Source organism: Montipora foliosa, chromosome 10, assembly GCF_036669935.1.
Source record: "Montipora foliosa isolate CH-2021 chromosome 10, ASM3666993v2, whole genome shotgun sequence".
Taxonomy (NCBI): domain Eukaryota; kingdom Metazoa; phylum Cnidaria; class Anthozoa; order Scleractinia; family Acroporidae; genus Montipora; species Montipora foliosa.
Genome location: NC_090878.1, coordinates 6,441,862 through 6,454,361, shown reverse-complemented (window position 1 = coordinate 6,454,361; position 12,500 = coordinate 6,441,862). Strand labels below are relative to the sequence as shown.

Sequence of the window (12,500 nt, the reverse complement as noted above, 5' to 3'; positions counted from 1 at the left end):
GATTATTATTGCGACAACCGCCGAAACAACACCACAACTTTTTTATCAACTCATCCAGTTCACCGTTTATGTCAATTGAATGATCTTATTAACACACAAGACAGAACTTTGGTGAAGTCACTGACCGTAATTCTTAAATTTGTGTTGGTTATCGCGATCATTCTGCTACTGGGAGGAGAACAAACACATTTTACAACACATTTTACACAACTATGAGGAATAACGAACTCGCCTATGATGGTGATCAAATTCGCCTACGTAGGCGAGTTCACCAGCAGGCCTAGGCGAGTTTGAACGTAGGCGAGTTGACCGGATACCAAGATATCTGGTCTGGTCAAAGTTGACTATAAAGTTGCAGAGAAGCCAAGTAAAACAACAATGTAGTCAGTAGTATATCCACTTTTTATCCTGTTGTAGAGATGAAGAAAAGGCACATTCAAATATAATAACTCACCTGCTGAAAAAGTTTGTATGTAATTCTCCAGCCAGAATTACCGAGCTTGTTCGCCATCTTCCTTTTTGTGCCTCAACGGAGAGCAATGACCAGCAGAACGAAGGTTGCTGACCAGCGGTTTTCGTTAAAACAATGGTTTGCTGGGGGTGATCAGTCTCGCGGGCTTAGAAAACCTGGTTATGGTCACAGTGTATGACACAATTAAGGTCACAAGCCAATCGCTACATCCCGTGCATGCACGTGTATCAACCTAACAAAGGGCGTGGACATTAGCACACGCGGTTGAATTCGTCAATCAAGCGCGGTTGAATACACAGCTCTGTGATCATTTGTGCAATAAATAAGCCCCAAATTGCAACGTGTCGGTAACATGCTTGAGATATTACTCGTCGTAAATTTTGGAAATCTCCCGTCCATTTTTCTCGCGCTGGAAACTGATACCTTTTAGGGATTCCTTTTCTTTGCTTGTGTTTGTCGATCGTCAACTTGGATAATAAGCCTTTTGCGGCTTGTGATCACACAGTACAAAAAAAAAAAACAAAAAAAAAAAACCACTATATACTGGAACGCAAATTGCCCACTCGGATTATTTTGCTTTGTTTTAGATGTCCCTGTCCGCAATTTGCGTTCCAGTTTGGCGGTTTTTGAATCATGTGATCACTAACATGTATGTATGTATGTACTAACCTGGAAAGGGCCATTACTTGCGCTTGAATGGATTCGAACAAAGGCAGGGCGTGAAGCGACCCCTTTTGCGTGCGTCTTCGTGTTTAAAACGGTTTGGTGAGGTGCTCATTCAAAACAACTACGTTGTAAACTTTCCGCCTTTCAACGAATTTCCGTCTGCAAATGTCGTGCGCCTTAGATAACTCGTCTTGCCCAGCAACGTTTTTCCACAATTTTTGAGAACTTTAGAGAAGTGTTCGTTTGGTCATTGGTGCAGGTAGAAGGGCTTGGGAGTGGAGGGGGGGGGGGGGGGGGGAAGAAATGTATCGTCAAGGCTCTCAATCTCGATTCCAACCGATTCATTTTCATTTTAAAACCCAAAATTTCTCACCAAACATCTCCAGCTTACACGATCCTCATTATTTTCCAACCCAAAAGGTGTTTTTCCTTTTCCATCTTTCATAGGCCATCACACGATAGCCCTGCGACCCATTTCAAACTCGATTCAAAGACGGATTCGTTATTTAAAATTGTCACCAGCGAACAGATACCTGCTATGACAACACATGACAAGTACACCGAAGTGTGTTTACCGGGATTGAAGGAAAATCAGCGTCCTTTATTTTTTGCAAAGTTTCTCTGCCTTATCTTACTCGAAATTTTGCTAGAAATCAATAACAACAGACTAACATGTGCTTTACAGCAGGGAAGGAGACATTTTGAGAGTTGAGCAAAGCAATTCAAGTATTTTCATTCGAAATTCCAACCTGTTAGCACGCACTCTTTTTCAATCTGAACAAAAGCTATTTTTTTTTTATTGCATGAAAATATGAATACTTTTAATTGTAGCAAGCTAACTAGACCCTCCGTGAGGGTACACTGGGTTGCCTGTGGTACGTGCAGCCCCGGAGGTGGGGGGGTGGGGGGGGGGGAACTCCCATATGGAACACACGGGGATGCTAGTCGGAAATTTTAAATTTAACCCCTGAAGGAGACCATCTGGGCGTGGCTCAAGCTTTTTGTGACTCCTAAAGGAGACCAATCTGGGCGTGACTTAAGCAAATTTTGACCTTGGCGGCTTAAAATATTGGCGCTTTGCCCGAAACACCCTAAGCGAGACCAAAATCCAAAATTTACACCCGTAAGCGAGACGACGAGCATCCCCGTCTGTTTCATATGGGAGTACCGCCCCCCCCCCCCCCCCCCCGGGCTTGCAAAAACTAACCAAAAGGTAATCAACAGGTCCTCACACGTTCGTACGACGAAACAGATCCTTTTCTGAGGTTAAAAACCTGGCTACTGGCCTAACTCTTCTTCCTACTTTCCCAACCGCGAGAAAACCGCGGTAAATCAGCCATCGCCAAAAAATGTTTTTTTTTTCTCAAAAAATATTTAAGTTAGGGGGAAAAAATACATCATTTTAAAGCTAAGAAAATAAGCTTTCCAACAGCATATAACTTATTTACAGAAAACTGAAACATTTTATAAAAGCGAAAGTTGAACGAAAAAATTTAAGAAAAATAACAGTAAAATATGTTTTCTAGGCAAAATTTGGTCATTTTAGCGTTGATTACGAATTTTTGGATGCAAAACTAATATTTTCTGCAATTTATCTGCCTTCTTGGACATAAATTCGACCGAAAACTGATAAGGCACGAATATTTTTAGATTTTTAGGAATAATAGATAACGTGGTTCAATGCGTAATGTGATAATGCGATAAAAGTGTCAAATTTGCGACCCATTGCTAACGGCAACGGAAGCGATCGCATTACGAATAATTAACCTCTGTTGCCAAAAACCACTCAAATAACCGGTCAGTGTAAAACGCAGACTGCAGACTGCAGACCAGGGATAAAATGCAGACTGAGGGTAAAATGCAGACTGCAGACTGTGGGTTAGTAAAATAATAATGAAAAAAGAGTTATAAGAGTGTTAGTAGCCGTTTGTACTTTCACACTGAAACCCCAACACAGCTCCCATCGCTTTGGTTGCCCCACCGCATGTTTTATCGAACTCTGTAAGAATTGAAGCTGTTTGAATCCTTGTTGTTGTTTGAAAAAGGACAGTTTCGTTAAGTGAGTTGCTTTTAGGCAAAGAAGTCACCACCCCGTAATTCATATGCCCAAGATACCGGGTTTTTGTAAGTTTCTTTTTCTGTCAAGTGTGATAAAGTTTGACAATGAAATGAGCGAAGTCAAAACAAAGATCACAATCGCCCAACTCTTGTTTATGCAAAGTCAAAATTTACTCTCCAAGACGTGTACGACGTGATTTATCACCAGGTAATTCCATAATTTTGGAAATAGCAGCTACTTTATTATTCATCTGCGTCACAAGTTTTCACTGATTTTGGGGCTCATTTTGTTGAAACTCAAGCACGCTTCCAACAGGCCTGTGAACCCTTCCTGCTTACAGAGCAATACTAAAAACTTCTCCCATATCACATTTGAACCTTAAGCTCGAAAATTCAACATGATATTATAATTCACAAAGGCAGAAAATACCACAGAATCCTTTTCCAGCGAAAATTTTATTGAAACAAACAACATATTTGCTCTTAGAGGCGAAAACCTCTTCCTATTTCATTGCGTGCGTGAAGACAAGAAACTCAATTGTGTCAAATTACCATGTACTTCAGGTAAATACTGCTCACTTTGATTTCGTCTCGACGGGCGATAGATTGTTGTCGAAGTCCAGTACTCGTCGCTTTTGAGATTCATGCCTAGTTTATCCAACTGACTTTCCATTATTGAGCTCCATAAGGGTATATTTTGTTTAAGGATCCACTAAAACGCCATTCGCGTTGCATGACTTTCGACGCCATTGCAGGCTAAGTTAATGATTCTACTGTGTCCACAAGAGAAATCTACGCAGTTCCACTACCCTCTCGATCCTAAGAAAATACGCGCAGAAGGCTCTATACACAAAGACACTACTTACCAGGGGAGTGACAGGCAAGACTTTTACCGACACGGAAAAAAAAAAAAAAAAAAAAAAACGAAAAAAAAAAAAAAAAAAAAAAAAAAACAAACAAACTAAACGTAGACCTCGACTGGGTTTGCCTTATAAGGCAACCCAGTAATGAGGTTAAAGTGCACGGCTTAACTTTCCGCTTTATATGATGTGCGACAAGCAACATCGCAAATTAGCCCTAAAAAGCGCCATCAAGTGTTCAGATGAAAGCCCTTCCAATTTTAAGATTCCGGTAACAAAATCAAATAGACATGAAGATACATTAACGTCATTTTACTAACACTGTAAAGAGGAAAAACAACAGACTCTTATATGGCCGCCGCGGCCAAGGATGTCGGGGTCTCTTTAATTTTATTCGCATCGATCAGTTACATTGTGTACATTGAGATACACGACACAACTGAATAAATTTAAGTAAATCATCAGCCTACCAGTCGGAAATCATGCCTATAAAAAGCTCTTCTGTTTCACTATTTTCCAAACTTTAAAGACAACCGCCTTTTGAAAGTAGTTAGCACATACGAAACGGCTTTTTTTAATCATTGACAAGTGCGTTTTAACCGACTTCAGCCGGGAAGCATTTAAATGAATTCAGTTTATTATGAGCAACTGCGCGCAAATTTCTTCCGTATAAAATTGGCCTGACGTCTTAAATCTATACTTAAAATTTTATCGGATATTGTACCCTTTCTTTGATAGCATGTCCCGGAATGCTCCCTTGTATGCATTCTTAACTTGGATAACCTCCCTTCAAGCCAAAAAACCTGAGTTTTCTAATCATCGTTCTGTAGGTTTATAGTTAACGCATGGAGTTGTCTACGACACTCGACAAGTGCCTTTCATGTTTTTGTCCGTATTTTTGGCCTTGACCCTGCACAAAACAAACTTTTTTCGAGAAGATAACCAATCAAATATCTTTCGATTAAATTATGCGCAACTAATTTGCGAAACCGTGCGAAGCGAAAAAAAGATTGTACAGGGTCACGGTCAATTCAACAACGAATGCGACAACATTGTTCTTGCTTTTAAAGGTTTTAAGGTTTCATAACCAGTCCCACGATTAACTATGGTAGGTTTTCGGCACAAACGCTAGGATTAGACTTTACGTGCGATATATGTTTCAGTGTGCAAGTCATTACAAAACCGATACTGTGCTGTCATTGTTTAGAAAAAAAAAAAAAAGAAAAGAAAGGCTTTTGTGAGATGTAATGTTTTTTTTTTTTCCGGACTCTTTTTTGCAAAGTAAAGGGCGCCTTAAAGGAGTTACAAATTTGAATATCGCCAATACAAAACGTCACTATCAAAACTATGCTTCGGGGTTTTTCGCAGTATATATAAATCAACACGTTGATAAAGCTATTAAAGTATCTTCTTCAGTTCATTCACTTTTGATTGAAAAGTCCCACTGTAATCACAAATTGTCAATGCAAAGTCCAGTGGAGTAGCGATAACGGAAAGATCAATTTTGCTCTTGACAAGTCTTTTATCCGGTTCACCCACACACCACAAATCAGTGAGAAGTTTGAAGTTGGAACAAATATTTTAATATTCTATGACTATGATATTGCATTGTTTTGCTTCTCAACAAGTCCAAGTTGCCAAAATCTGGAGAGAAAATGCTGACTCTATCACACATTTACCTTTCCTTGTTTCATGCAATCCCGAAAAACCTATCACAAAACACAGAGAACTAGAGAAAAAGTAAATAACCGTGAACGACTGAACGCATAAAAGTTTAATTTTAAGGCTAAGATAATTTGTGATCAGGATCTTTCGTCGTTATTGTTTCGTAGTTCGAGCCTGAATACGACAATTTTTATCTCTCTTTTAATGTCTTTCTTCAAGAATGCATAAACCAGAGGGTTAACTGTTGAGTTCCCCGTCAAGAGAAGCAGAGTGACAAAACCGGCTTCAATAGGGAGATTGACACAAGAAAATGCAAGACAGAACATCAAAAAGCTTGTTATCACATAACATCCCAGAAAAAACAAAACAAGAGCAATAATAAAGCTCGCGGTGTTGGTGTGCTTCCGTCTTTGAGGAAGGGAAGATGGATTCAGTGATTGGTTATGTTGAAGCTGCCTTCTCTCTGACTTCAAAGCAGCTTGGTGTTTTGCCTTCGCAATGAGAATACGAACAACAGCGTGTAAAAGAAGTATGCAGCCCAATATATTAAACCCAGACACTCCAGTCAACCGTATGATTTTCAAAGCCGTCGGCGAGTTCGTAATGTACATTCCTGAGACGAGATACAAGGCAATAAGGAAAGGTATCAACCACGCTAGCGTGATAACTACTAAAGTTCGTCTGGCGGTCATGGAGGTGTGATATTTCAACGGATGAACAATCGCCGTGAAACGATCCCAGGTCAGAGAGCAAAGATTTGTAACCGAAGAATGCAGGATAAACCAGTGAAAACCCACGTACACTCGCATGTTACAAATAAACAGACCGCAAAGATGACTTAGTGGAAACGCGACGATCCCGACGCCAAGATCGGCAACAGCCAAAGAAAACACGAGCCAGTTACTGGAGGAGTGTAACCGGCGACGTTTAGCGATAAGAATTACGACAAAACCATTTCCAAGCACTGTTGCAATGGAGAGAAGCCAACCGCACACAGACGTCCACCTCTCCATTGCCAGGAATGGAGACTGAAGCGTGCGGCCTGTGTCTGCTTAACGCCCAACAGACTTCTGATTTGATTGGCGGGTCTTTCGAAGAACTGTTATGAAACACTTCAACGTGCGAACTGACAAAACATCTCTCGCGGATATTAGCATCTTCTTCAAACGCACACGAGTTGCTTGGGAACATTCACGCATTTTCATTGAACAACAAAAGTTAACTGTTTATTAATTTAATAAAAACTCGGTGTCAAACTTAGGATCCTTTTAGGGAGTCAAACTTGATTAATGACTTGCTGGATTCAACATCTGCGGCCCTTTGTAACTAACACATCGGGTAGCAATGTGAATGCGTATTCAAGGAAAAAAATGGCAAACTATGTGTTCCAGTTACTAAATCTCGCATACATCGCTTCCCTCGCAGTTAAACACTTTTATTGAAAGATTTTTTCTCTCCTCCAAATGACGAATCCAATTAAACAGCTGACCCTGCTTGAACTGGACTAAAGAAAACAGTAAACTTAAATTTGTGAAACAAATTTTTTTACTAAATCGACATGTGCCATTGAAAAGAAAAAGAAAATTGTCTCCAATATGCAAATAAATGGGTTCTGTTTGTGTACATAAGGAAAATTCAACAGAGTCGAATTTAATTACAGGTGTGTTTGTACCATATCAGAAGGATTTGACTTAAATCCGGAAGAAAAGAGTCTGACCAACACAGACTACAAAAAGAACTTTTGTTCTCCTCATTGAAGAAGAGCAAAATTACTCAGTATTCGTCGACATCCCTTTTGAGCTCTTTTGACTGCAAAAATCGATAAATTATTTATTTTTTTTGGAAACATCAAGCAAAAAAAAGAAATGTATGGAAGGAACCGAAAAAGGCGCAGGCGTCCCATTAGGAATTTTTGTTATCAATACCTGTCATGATCGTCAATCTACTGTTCGAGTGTCTGGGCATCGACTTCCCCTTCAAACTATACTTCAAAAACGGGCTGTAAGAATAATGTCGAGGAGTGCTTTTGATTCTCACAATGACTTTTGTTTAAAAAACTCCAAAAGTAACTATAAACTTCCAATAGGAACGTTTATGTATCTATATAAACTAGGCTTACTTCCTGATAGTTTTAGTGATATTTTTTTAGGGTCAGGGTTAGGGATACCCAGTATATTTTAATGTTTCACTATTTACTGAGTAGCTCTGCCTATGATCTGACAGTCATGTATACTTCTGTCAATATTTCGTATATTGATTAATTGAGAGAGCCTAGTGGTTTCCTTTGGGTTGCTATAGGAAAAAAAAAAGTGAAAGTTGCATTCCTGGACAGGATTTCAACCATGCAGGAGCACCCACTTAAAGTGCCCATAACCCCAAAATCTTTTTTTTCGCTAAAATGAACCTTTGCACCTGTTCGAAACGCATTGCGGCTATTTTTTCCTTTTTCTAACAAACCCTGCCATTTTAGAGGCTTCGAAAGTTGCGAAAATCCAAGCATCTTTTGTTCACGACCGAGTTAGAAGGGGAGTGGGTCTATTCCTGTTTTTACGTCACAAACTGATTTACATTGCATTAACTCTTTGTAAAAATGCATGCAACGTAGATTGTGACGTAAAAACAGGAATAGACCCACTCCCCTTCTAACTCGGTCGTGAACAAAAGATGCTTGGATTTTCGCAACTTTCGAAGCCTATAAAATGGCAGGATTTGTTAGAAAAGGAAAAAATGGCCGCAATGCGTCTCGAACAGGTGCAAGATTCATTTAAGCGAAAAAAATATTTCGGGTTATGGGCACTTTAACCACTAAAGATCAACTGTGTGGTTTGTTCCCGATATTTTAACTATATCACTAAGATAAGATGGAGCTAATCCGTGTATCACTTTAAAAGTTAAATGTAAAATCTTAAATGGATACGCAAGCAAACCGGTAACCAATGAAGACCGTACAGAAATGGTGTTAAGTGCGTGTATTTTCCAATGTCCATTACTAACCTTGCTGCAGCGTTCTGCACACGCTGGAGCCTATAGCGGTATTTGTACGAGGGAAACCGTACAAAAGGGCGTTACAGAAGTCTTGGCGACTAGTTATAGAAGCATGTATGAGCGATAGCAGAGTTTTGATCCGATCCGGTCCGGTCCGGCTTTTGCCAACGGCCGACGTTTTCTCCTTTTTCTGCTTTTACAAAATAGACGTCTCAGCCTTTTCTCTGTAATTATGCTCGGTTCTCAATCACGTCTATGTCGATGCACACGCAAATCTCAACTAAAGAAAAACAAATAAACTTTTGCATATGAAGACCCTGATGTATTTCTCTTTTGGAATCAAGTCTTTATTATCACTGACAATCAAAGATAACTGCACAGCCTTTTAAACTATAACACAATTATTTTCCAAAGAGCTGATCATAATTTCCACCGATGATATCAAATCTTGTATAACTAGAACAGAACTACAGATACAAGATGGCAATGAACACGATCACTAATATGGCTAGGTGAACAAAGGATATATGAAGACCATTACAAAGAAACAAGCTGTTTGACAATAAAAAACAAAAGAACGCAACAGATAAAAAACGTATCTTCGTAGTGAATGGTACTCTGAGTGGGAGGAGATTTGTTCGCTGTGCCAATGTTTTTACTTTGTCTTCAGAAGAAGTCTAATAAAATTATGGACCAATATGGAGTCTATGTTAATTGTTTGTCAAGACGGTTATTTTCTCTGCCACTGTCATCTTCAGAGTAGTTCTCAATTAAGTATCAATAAAGTATCAATAAAGTATCCAACAGCTGCGTCCATCTCCGTTACATTTGAGTGCATTTGAGTTTCATTCAGTTCGAATGGCGGAACGACCTGTTTCGAAGCTGACGCTCGACTTCTTTTATGGTGGGTCTACCGCGAAAAGCGTGTGCCTTTCTTTGTATGTGTTTTGAGCGCCCGAAACAAAAATCGATTAAGCCAACGCAACATCGATCCTCAGTAATCCAAACAACGCAGCACAGTGCTCTCAATGATTTTGGACTATGTGGTTCGCTTTTAATAAATAATGTAAACAGCGCCACGTGCGTTCTATTGTGCATTGCCCAATCAAAACACCGCTACGTAACGTACTTTCTATTGTGCATTTTGCTACACCGGAAAACAACTGAAATCTGACATGATTTATAACTTGACAAGGATTTCACAAGGTTATTAAGCTATTTCAAGATTGAAATTTTGGTTAAAAGCTGTTCTCCTCATGAACTTTCTATTAATCGATAAAAAAGGATTGTCATTTTGGAGTGAACTTCTCTTTTAAGGCGACAAAAGCGACAAGAAACGAATCAAGCGAACCTCTCAAAAGAGATCGCTTTCCACCGAGAGCAATTTCATTTCGTTGAGTAAAGATTTCTGGGAAGATTTTTTTGCTAATGTATCTCCCAATTAATTGTACGAGAGACATTAAATGTGGTAGATTTTTTCTAACCTCCGGATGAAGTTTAGCGAGAAGACTGAGCTCACAGCCTTTCAGTTTTTTACATGATGGGTGCACCATATAACAAGCTTGTGTACAACAAACGATACTGTCTAGCCCTTTTCCCAAAACGCTAGAGAAAAGACCCTCCGTACAACAAAAGCCAATGTCAGGAGCAATATGCCTCGATCCGTATGGGCAATTGCTAAAACTCGATACTCTGACACGACTACGAAGCTGTAAGATCCCATTTCGTTTTTCGAGCAATTGTAAAACTATAATCAGATTTTTTTAAAACTTTATTTGATATCTCTATCATTTCTATTGAAATAGCTGTCATAAATCCTCTCACGGGATAATTAATTCGTTTAATTTGCTTGACTTTTTACAACAAATATACGACACTAAAATCCATTTGAAAGGTTTGACAACAGCAACTGCTCGACATAAAAATTCGGGTAGTACTGATCAAAGTCAAATGTACAGATGTATCAATCAAAGAAAACTGTACAAAAGAAACAAACGTCCATACGCATCTAGTTACAAAATGATTGAGGTCGTGGCCCAATATTGTTAAAATTGTTCGCAACAATACCCGTTGATTTTTCAAAGTAGGGAACGAGAGGCTTGTTGGATGGATGAAGACAAAACGTGCGATAAGTTACTCTGTAACTAAAAGGTTACCTGATGTGTGACAATGATGACCATAAAAATAATGATAATGATGATGATGATAATCGCTTGTCCAGAGAATCCACACGACGAACAACTCAAAAGATATACAACTAGACCACAATGTAATCTATGAAGAAATGTAGAGGATAAATGGGTGTCATCTCTTGTTTTTAGAGGTTAACGTCTTCACTTGTGTTTTGCTGTCGTTTTGAATGAACTCCCACAGAAGTTTGGCATTGGTCGCGTTCCCCAGAATATTTGTGAGTTTTTCCTCTGACAATTTGAAAAGTTCTTCAATGCTAGCCACGTTCCTCATCACAAATCTAGAGAAGAAATAACTAAAATTTAACATATAAACCAAATAAGATTTTTTGATCATAGCAGTTATGAACTTTACTTAAGTTGTAACGAAAACGAAAGGGGTTTTCGCCCGATTCTGTTAGTGGTTTGCAACCAGTTTCTAAAGATAACATAACATGGAGTAATGTACAATACTGGTGGACAAGACAAAAGGGGCTCATGAGAGAGGTCTATATGTAAGGTGCGAACAAAGCAACAGAATACCGTATTTTTTCGGTTAGAAGGTCACGTGCAGCATTTTTTCAGTTAAACCTCCATGTGTACTCCCAAATTCTTCCGAACTCGGGCTGCGTCGATCTTAAGGCCGAGTATTTTCACCCAACAAAATCTAATTCGCCAAATTTTCCCAATAATAAACATAGCCAAAAACCTAAAAAGAAACATGTTGTGACAAAACATGTTGGACGTTGACGTTTTGATGTCTGCTACTCTTCAGTCTCCGTCTTCGCTTTCCGTGTCAAACTTGTTGCCAATGTCGTCTGCTTCCTCCTCCCAAAACAGATCATCTTTGCAGTTCCGTTGAGTGCATTTGTGATGCCGCGGACCAAAAATCCAAAGTTTATGTTCCAAAGTTTCATGGAACATAACCGAGGTAAACAAAGTCAACTTAAGGGGTGGCTCAAACCAGTTTCAACACTTGAAAGAAATGTTCTTATTAGAAGGATTGACACTACAATACTTTGCCACTTAACAGCAATGTTACGGTACCATATCAAACACCAATTATTGCTGAAAAAGATTCGGTCATTTTTTTGTGATGTGAAAAGTTACCGTAGCAACAGAAAAGCCCTGCTAAAACACCCCATATTTTGGCTTTAGTATGCTCATATCGATGACCCCCATTTTTTTATTTCTGAAATGTGATCAGCAGGCCAAAAAAAACATTCTGTGCAGTTGATTTAGAGCCACCCTAAATAATTGAAAATTTAGGATAGCTCTGAATCCGCTCCACAGAATTTTTAAAACTTTGCAGAAAGTTTCTTCTTGGCCTGCTGATCACTTTTGTGCAATAAAAAATTGGGGTCACCGAGTTCGTTTTTCATATCTGAGCAACTAAAGCCAAAATAGAGGGTGTTTTACAAGGCTTTTCTGCTGCCATGGTAACTTGTTACGTCACAAAAATGACTGCATCTTCTTCAGCGCTTTGTGTCGGCTACGTGTAATTACTTCGAGTTTTGATTGGTTTACTGGATTGCCTCCGTCCTTTTTCATTGGCCAAAGTAATTACTTTGGTTTTGGTTTTACGATACTCATTTGAAAACCGCTCTAAAAGAGCAAAGCTCCAAC

General features: G+C 39.2%; 2 protein-coding genes and 1 long non-coding RNA gene across 4 annotated transcripts in view; all 3 read right to left on the bottom strand.

Moving 5' to 3' along the window:
* Positions 1-1,046, bottom strand: part of LOC137973884 (uncharacterized) — a 15,940-nt gene extending 14,894 nt beyond the window's left edge. Inside the window, exon 1 of the long non-coding RNA XR_011117336.1 lies at positions 455-1,046. This is a non-coding gene — a long non-coding RNA (uncharacterized lncRNA). The remainder of the gene's footprint in view (positions 1-454) is intronic.
* A 4,576-nt stretch (positions 1,047-5,622) lies between these two features.
* LOC137973329 (trace amine-associated receptor 7c-like) lies at positions 5,623-7,334 on the bottom strand. Its single transcript, XM_068820118.1, has one exon. It carries the CDS (start codon positions 6,732-6,734, stop codon positions 5,859-5,861), a length of 876 nt encoding a protein of 291 aa, XP_068676219.1. The 5' UTR covers positions 6,735-7,334; the 3' UTR covers positions 5,623-5,858.
* Positions 7,335-10,459: 3,125 nt separating this feature from the next.
* Positions 10,460-12,500, bottom strand: part of LOC137973534 (DNA repair endonuclease XPF-like) — a 48,231-nt gene continuing 46,190 nt past the window's right edge. The window contains exon 34 of one of the 2 annotated variants that reach the window (XM_068820369.1): positions 10,460-11,176. In XM_068820369.1, the coding sequence (XP_068676470.1) occupies positions 11,011-11,176 (166 nt within the window). In that variant the 3' untranslated portion in view covers positions 10,460-11,010. The remainder of the gene's footprint in view (positions 11,177-12,500) is intronic. The other variant, XM_068820370.1, reaches the window with a different exon arrangement.